General features: G+C 38.2%; 1 protein-coding gene across 1 annotated transcript; it reads left to right on the top strand.

The window, feature by feature from the left end:
- The first annotated feature begins 1,255 nt into the window (after positions 1-1,255).
- On the top strand, positions 1,256-8,929 carry LOC145232700 (allene oxide synthase-lipoxygenase protein-like). The gene is made up of 14 exons (XM_080097371.1): positions 1,256-1,324; positions 1,851-2,037; positions 2,432-2,596; positions 3,444-3,710; positions 3,888-3,990; positions 4,238-4,394; positions 5,016-5,252; positions 6,235-6,427; positions 6,595-6,675; positions 7,092-7,210; positions 7,542-7,661; positions 7,722-7,856; positions 8,173-8,271; positions 8,420-8,929. The coding sequence occupies exons 1-14, from the start codon at positions 1,256-1,258 to the stop codon at positions 8,594-8,596; spliced, it is 2,109 nt and encodes a 702-aa protein (XP_079953497.1). The 3' UTR covers positions 8,597-8,929.
- Positions 8,930-8,934: the final 5 nt, after the last annotated feature.

The following is an 8,934-nucleotide window of genomic DNA, read 5'->3' on the forward strand; positions in this document are numbered from 1 at the left end:
ATGTCTGCATTTAATCAAATTCAAAAGCCGTAGGCTGTACAAGAAGCGAAAAAAAGGCCTCGATCCGGGCGTGACTTGACATTCAGCATCATTCATAACAACATTTCATCAACTTTCGGGTCTAATTGATTAGGTTGGTTTGGGTCCTCATTTTTGATTGGAACTAAGTTCTATCTAAATCAGTGGACCCTGTATTAGATGAAACATGTTGAAATCTTGACTTAGATCTGTTGTGCTAGAACGGTGCGCTGGGTGGCTCTGGTGTGGCCTGGGAGGTTACCAGCAGCGCCAAAAGATAAAAAATACATTTGTGTGATCCTTAAAGTTAATAACTGAGTGTTTAATATTACTATTATTGGTATGCCCCCGAAATTTTGGTTATTTTATTGGTGCGCCCTGAGCAGTGCCGGATTAACCATTAGGCAAAGTAGGCACGTGCCTACAGGCCAGTCAAAAATCCAGGCCACTTTAAAATCAGCAGAATGATTTGGCAACACTAATAATTCTAATTTTTTATTTGGCAATCCTGATTTTCGGGCCACTTATAAATTGTGCCTAGAGGCCAGCAGACCCTTAATCCAGCACTGGCCCTGAGGTCAAAAAGTTATAGAAACCCAGGCTTGGATATTAACAATGGTTTTTCAGCCGGAATAAGAATTATACAGAACAAAATAGATAACACCAAAAATGCAAGTAAGAATGTATTCATTTCAACCCTTTATGCCTTTTACACATTAGTTTTAAAGTTTTCACACCCAGTAAGTCAAACAGGCCTATATTGTATTAATCACCTGTAGGTGTAGAAATGTATGCGAGTGGTGCTCTCCACTACAGAACAATACACCACACCGTTCTACAGGGTCATGTTACCCTATTGTCAACCGTGTCACGGTACCCATGTCATGTATGTGTCACAAGAATACATTATTGATACGTACGTACTTTGCAGAAGGACTTTCGCGTGAGGAATACGGACTTCGTCGTTAAAGTAAGTCGTTGTTGTATTTTTTCGAATAGTTTGTCGAATTTGCTTAAATAACCGCTTCAGTTATCAGTAAAAATACCTAATGGTACTTGTGTGGTATTTGCCGAAATGTGCGAAAGATTAGATGATATCAACAAAACAAAAGACAACAAAAATTCAACCTTGGGCGCATTAGATAGTAGGTTATAAGTACAGCTTCCGTGTATCATGTTTTAACCAACTGTTCATTTCAGTTTCATCTGTTGATCTGATAGTTGTTGTTTTTCTAGCATGGGCAACGCTTGTATATCTGCTGGGGAAACCACGGATGGCAAGGTCACATATCGCATTGAAATAAAGGTAATTGAATAAAAAAATCCCTACAGTACGAGTGTGCTAGGCCAGGGGTCGGCAACCTTTTTTGCACTGCGGACCGTTTTTGAAAGTGAAAGTTTATCGCGGACCGGTCTTCAAAAAACTACAAATATTTAGCAATAAAAACGCTTAAAATAGTTTATCATCCCCGGGATACATGGGCAAAATGTTTTATAGCATTTAACCTGAAAAATTATACGGCCCGGTAACAAACTCCTCGCGGACCGGTACCGGGCCACGGACCGGCGGTTGCCGATCACTGTGCTAGGCCACAAAAGCTGCTGTAGCCAATTCAAATCATAAACAGTTATCCTGTATTCCTCCTTGTTTTTTTTCATCTGTTTTTTTAATATACAAAACCAAATGACAACACTAGACTTGTAGCCTATACCTATTTTACTGGAAATGGTGGCTCCAGGCAAAAAGTTAAAAGATTATTTTTCACGTCGGGCCAAGTTCGTGCCCAATTTAAGTGCTTTCGACAACCACGGACCCCCGAAATTATTTGCAGACATCCAACGCATATCGGACCGCAGGCACAGATGCTACAGTGTACATAGATTTGGTAGGGGAAGGCGGTAACTCTACTGGCTGGATTAAGATGGATACAAGTTTCTTTGACGACTTCGAGCGTGGTTCAAGTGGTGTTTACAAGCGAGTACTGGATAATGTTGGAATTCCGGTTGCTATTCGTCTCAGTGAGTAAACATTCAATGATAACATTTGAAGATAATTGTACAAAAACGCAGAAAGTCGTGTTATTGGTTTAGCTTGTTTTTTGTTATATTTTAACTTACCTTTCGTTGTAAGTGCCAATCTACAATAATTAGGCTGTAGTCTCAAGGTATACTGGTGCCACCATTTCTTGTTTCGCACAACTTAAAGATGTTTAGTTGTTTTTATGTGATATAAATCGGTACACTATGTTCAAAAAGCGGCTCATTCCTTGCTAAGGCTTCATATTTTTTCTAATGCTATTGGCGCAAAAAAACAGGGTAACTGCATTAAAAATTATCCAATTTATCGGTATATTTGAGCAGCGTTTAGCACTTTCATGGTATAAGCCGTAAATTATGCTCACTAACATTGAAGATAATTATGAACTTGTGTTAATTCTGTCGATCACAGAGCTAAACGACAAGCTTATCGATGACGAGTGGCGATGCGATTACGTCATTGTGTCGCTAGGTGGCAGTAAAGCTGAATTTGTGGTCAACGACTGGATCGAGAGAGATGTTCTGGAAGTTTCCAAAGGCGGTAAGGCAAAATAGTTAGAAATCTTTTTTATTTCAAGTTTGCAGCAGCACACAAATAAGAGTTGTAAACGGGCCTAACCAATGGAGCCCGAACCCGAAAGTACAAGCCGGAAACCCGGCTCGAACTCGAATCGTTTTTGAGAAGCCTGTTTAGGCCCGAAAGTTTAATTGACAGGCCTATGGATTGAAGCCGTAGGAAAGACAAAGATAAAAAATATATTCGAACAAAAATACTGACACAGAGTGTAAAGCCATGTCCGAATTAAGCCCGTTTTGTAAAGAAACCTAAGCCCGAGCCCGAACCCGACCCGATAAGGCCGACTCGACTTACAACTCTGGCACAGAATAAACAGCAGGTATCTTCACAGATACCTTCTCAGTCGAGTTGGACTTTGTTTTGAAAATTCAAATTAAAAATCTGATTTTTTTGTATCACAGCTGTAACTTATACCATATTTGAATCAGTCTTTGTATATCTTAATTCAAATTTGTGTTAATATCTTTTTCGCCATAACAACATGGCATCATTTAACCTTATTCAAATAAATAGAATCCTGACTCTAAGATACAGCTGTGATACGTCAATTTATGTACCTGGAATCGTCTGTTGGGCATTAGTGGGACGAATCCTCAATTTAATAGATATACGGTCTATAGAGACTATTAGTACATTTCTGATTTATCAGATTTAGGACGTCGAAACGGTATAAGATTACAATTGCCAGAAGAGCTCTATAAATTTGCTATCATGCCTGGCAGCAACTGCTTATATATCTCTGATTTAGATTGTGCAATGCTGGATAATTAAACAAAATAATTTCAAATTACTTTTTTATTTAATTTTGCAGCTTCTTTGCTCCATAAACTTCCGGACAACAAATGTGGAGATATATTGAAAGCGATGCGAACAGCTGAAGTCAAAATCAACCGTACCCGCATCCAGTGGGTGGCGTCAGAGAGTTGTGACGAAGAGTCAAGGGGATTACCCCGTCGTGTGAACGCCACCAAAACCTCAAACCTTCCGTTGCTTTTACAGCGCGAGTGGAGTAAAGTAAACGAACAAGCGAGACACGAACGCAAATCACTCGCTCATCGGATTTCTTCCAAAGTACTCAGTAAGTTCAGTACTGTTTTTTTTTGTAATTTGGTCGAGTCGATTTTCTTGTTTGCCTACAACATATATGACACGTATTTTTGAGTTGAAAACGTGTTTTTGAATTACTTTATTTGGTTTCCGATATTTTTCCATTGGTTTACGGAAAGTGATTATATAATGTTAGCGATATTTTTAGCTGCTTTCAAGCCGTTACAAGACTTAGACGATTATTGGGAGCTACAAGACTTTGGAGATCAAGATCATACGGAAAAGAATTCAGAACTGTTGCAAGATTTAAGGTAGACTGAAAAAAGTAAATTTTCGCAAAGTTAGAAACAAATTTTTAAACTTAAAAAAATTATAATAAAAAAAATACAAAAATTGCTAAACGTGGTCCCGAAACTTCTTTTCAAAAAAAGGATATTGTGTTCACTCACCGTAAACAATTCTCCTTTTCATTTGTGCGGAAATTAAACAAATATAACAGCCCGGTAGTTCTGGTTATGGACTCTACAATGTTTTAGAACACAGTAATTTATTTCTTAGCTGGCAAGACGATGAAGTGATGGGGTATCAGATGCTCAACGGTGCCTGTCCACTTGCCATCAGCAGGTGCGACGCCATACCGAATAATTTCAACGTCACCGAAGATGACGTCATCGACCGGCTTCGCCCGGGGAAGTCCCTGGAGGAGGAGCTACAGGTAAATCACTTCTGTAAGAAATATTCCATTATCAGACAAAAACTGTTTTCTGTTAAATTACTTGTTAACGGAACTTTAATTACAATCTTGTTAAATCGATCACAGATGTGTGAACATAAATAGACTCTTTTTTAACAAATAAATAACACAGGGTTGTAGGTATGGGTCTGGATCTGGCTTGAGTTAAAATATAACAAATTTGACTCGATCCTGACTTTGCAATTGTTCGTATTTGTGTCGAAATTTCACTAACATTTGTATTTAAATCGGGCTTCGATTAAAAATATCGGGTTAAGTCCAGTGGTGGGATTCCAATTTTTGGTCAGCCGGTTCTATCACAAAAGTCATATTTTTCAGCCGGTTCTGTTACAAAAGTCCATTGACAGTAAACAGTAATGCTAACCGGTTCGCTGATCTCATGAAATTTCATGAGACGGTTCTATAGAACCGGTGCGAACCGGCTGAACCCCACCACTGGTTTAGTCCGATTTCGGGATTTTTCTTTCGGGTGTGGGCCACCAATTTTTGGTCATGCCTACACTTCTGTTCTTACAAATATAGAGTGTTGGGCTGAGGTAAGGCATGTATTGTTGAGTTCTAATTCCCTCCATTTTTTCCAAGGCGGGACGTTGTTACATCGCCGATTTTTCGCACCTTGAAGACGTGGAAAGGCAAGAAGGAAAGTTCTGTTGCAGCTGCATTGCTCTTTTCTACACAAACATCAAAAATCTTCTGGTGCCAATCGCCATTCAACTGGTGCCAGGTGACAAAGATTACCTTTTTACATCTTCTGACAGCAAGGATGACTGGATGTTGGCTAAAATGCATTTCAAATGTGCGTTTGCTAATATTCACCAGGTATGTAATTTACGCGTTGATTTAGTTTCAATACTATGTTTGTTTATCTACATGTTAATTTGTTGAATGGTGAAAATAACGGCCCAAAAAGACGTGCGACATGCTGTATATTTCAAACGTTTCGCTTATGCCATCATCAGTGATATAGAGGCCACATCAATTACACCCGTTTATCTACACTGGAGTCACGTGATGAAGTGATAAAATGGTGCGAAATTATTTGTTATTTTTAATAAATAGTGGGTAACACCATTATTGCGATTTTGCCCCTAATGTTATGGACATGCACGTTAAATTTCGAACTGCCATAGTTAAAATTTCAAAAACTAGGATCTTGTAGTCTATGGGATAATAAGTGAAGACCTATAATAAACTGAGGGGTTTAGTTTAAAAATTTAGCACTTGAAAATTATGTGGCCAAACATGAGTATGTGTTTTCGCCTTTCCCTTTTTTGTATGTATTTACAAAATATTTATTTATGCATAAAATGCATGGCTTCAGTTTTAAAACTGAAATGCCTTATTTTCCAAAAAACTTTTTATTGAGTTTAACGACATCCTTTAAAAAAACTGTTTGCTCTAAAGTTGATATGTGTTTAGTTTATTTCGCCCGGTAGAGAATACATAGTCTAACATATCTGCACTATAAACAATCACCAAGCCGGAATTAGCTGCGTTACGTTGAAACCAGTGGTGGGATTCAAATTTTCAGCTGGTTCTATCACAAAAGTCATATTTTTCAGCCGGTTCTGTTACAAAAAGTCATCTTTTCATTGACAGTAACCAGTAATGCTATAACCGGTTCGCTGATCTTGTAAAATTTCGTGAGGCGGTTTTATAGAACCGATGCGAACCGGCAAAATCCCACCACTGGTTGAAACCTAACGGAGCGCAAAACGTAGCTAACTTAAACGGATAATCCTATGTTCCACGTTTTACCACTTTTGCTATTTGAAACATACAATTTATTATTTTCTCGTAGTGGATCCACCGTTATCTCCACACACACGCGGTGATGGAACCTTTCGCACTTTCGCTGTTCAGATTTTTGCCGCGAGCTCATCCAATCTTTATGCTCTTGCGCCCTCACTTGTGGACAGTTCCAGCTGCAAATGTTCTCGCCAGAAGTTTGCTGATCAAGGACGAATCTCCTGGAAGACAAGCATTTGCCTTATGTAAGTTTCACGAAATTAGCGTAGTTTCTTTTTGAGTAAAATTAAAGAACCTGAAAAATAAAAAAAAGAAACATTACGACTCGTAATTTACGAGAAACCCAACATCAGCAAAAAATGTTAAATTTGTGGTTGGTTGGTTGCTTACAATAACAAAAATATTTTATTAGCTCCTCACTCTATACTGCGGAAATCTTACAAAACATTTCAGATGTACGATTTGAACGTTCTCAAAGTGCTTCAGGACAAAGGTATGGCCTTTAATTTGTCATCAGGTATAATTTGCTGATCTTGCGTTAGTTTTATCAATAAGTATTTTTGAAATCTTAACATAAATTTATACCTGGGATTAGCCCTGAAGCGTACATGCAGACCGATGATCATGGCACGCTCATATAAAAGTTGTAGTACGCTAAGCCTATAAAAGGCGTCATGCCAAATCAAGCCGGTCTGCCAAGCATTCTCATATGATAAGGTTTTTCTAACCGACGCCTTGCCATATGGAAATGCGTGGGTGACCGGCTGATTCGCTATGACGCCTTCAATAGACCTGATGTACTAAGCTATGATTTTTTTTATAAATTAACTTTTAGGTACACGGTTCCAAAATGCTTTGCTGCAATATAAATCAAATTAACCTTTTGTCGATTTTGCATAAACATCGCAGGGTTGGACGATCCACACAAGCTCCCTGGATTTTACTACAGAGAAGATGCGACAAGGTTATGGAAATGCATTGAAGAGTTTGTGAACAACGTAGTGTCTCATTTTTACATTGCAGACGAGGTAAACAAAGACTTTCTCGGCTCGGGTTCTGGCTTAGAGTTTTTATTTTGCTGTAGCCTATATCGTATTTTCACTTTCCTTCACGAATGTAAATGCACACAATTCTTCATGTAGGCTACATCAGGATATTTTGCGAATATCTATGTAGGTGTATCTGCCTATAATTGGTTTGTTATGTAAACTGTTTTCTGATCTAATGTAGGCCTTCAATAAATGTCCTGTATAGAATCAAAGTTGGTACCGCTTACAACTCTAGATGAAGTAATAGTTTTGAAACCGTTTAAACCGTTTTTGATAAATTGTATGCACTTGACCCTTTTGTAACTTTTAGGACGTGTCTTGCGACGAAGAACTACAAAACTGGGCACAAGATGTCGCTCAAGAGGGGTTAGGTTGGGAAGGAAATGACTCCAAGGGAATGACGGATAAAATCACTACGACTGAGAAACTGGTACCCTGTTTATTACCTTAAATGATTTGAACCATTGTGAATGCCTGCACTTTGTCGTAGATTGAGATCTGCACCACTTTAATCTTCACGTGTACTGTCCAACATTCTGCGGTAAATACGAACCAAATGGAAATGTACAGATTCGTTCCCAGTTGTCCTGGCGCTATGCGTCTTCCACCACATAAGAAAGGAGAGGTAAACAATTGTTTCAGTTGTTAACTTTACCTTTTGTTGCATCTTTCTTTAAGCAGATCGCTCAAACAAAAAAGTCTGTATACGGTGGAGGGAATCAAATTTTTTGTCAGCCGGTTCTATCACAAAAGTTATTTTTATCCGGTTCTGTTACAAAAAGTACATTATAACCACTAACCGGTTCGCTGATCTCATAAAACTTCGTATAGAACCGGTGCGAACGGGGCTGAATCCCACCACTATATAACTTAGCTATAATTCTGAAGTAACTGTAAGTTTAACACGAAGTTTGATGAATTTGAGTTTCGTATTGACTTAGGCCACACTGGAGTTGATCATGAACTCATTGCCTGATGTCGACACGTCCCTTGCGATGATGACCGTTATATCTGCCACCGCAGAAGACCCTAAACATCAAGTAAGCTATTGTAATTAAAACACAAACAACGCAAGCGAATTGTTTTTCGGCTTGTGTTTGAGCTGGGTTAAGATTAATTATTTGATGTTGTCATTGCAATTGTCTTTCGTAATCTTTCTTGTAATCTCTTCTCGAATTTAACATTTAGGTTCTGCTCAATGTTCCGAAGTATTTCACGGGCGACAAAGAACTGATAAAAATACAGGAGCAATTTGCTGAAAAAATAAAATGGTGTGAACAAACCACTAAAAGGAGGAACAAAAACAACCGACAACCGTATACCTGCCTTCGTCCATCAAGAATACCAATAAACATGTCACTTTGATTTTGTACGTTGTTTTCATTTTGTGCATATTTCGTTCGAGTTAGATTTACCAATGCCTGACGACTTTTTTCTGTCTGTTTTAACATTAAACGTTTTTCCTAAATTGCCATACTATTGCACTTGATTTTATGCTTTTTTGTGCTTTTGTTTACTGAGCTCCGTGATCATTTGTTTTGCTGATCCGTTTTAAAATATCCAATGAGATGAAGCAAGTCAATGCGTTTGTAAATTGTCTTTCTCCAACAGACAGTTTTCTCAATCTCCTTTTTAGTCGTAATTACACGTCATTTAAACGCTAAATTTACAAAAAATACAATAAACTCAGAATACAGTTGTTA

Source organism: Phallusia mammillata, chromosome 6 (assembly GCF_965637545.1).
Source record: "Phallusia mammillata chromosome 6, kaPhaMamm4.hap1.1, whole genome shotgun sequence".
NCBI lineage: Eukaryota > Metazoa > Chordata > Ascidiacea > Phlebobranchia > Ascidiidae > Phallusia > Phallusia mammillata.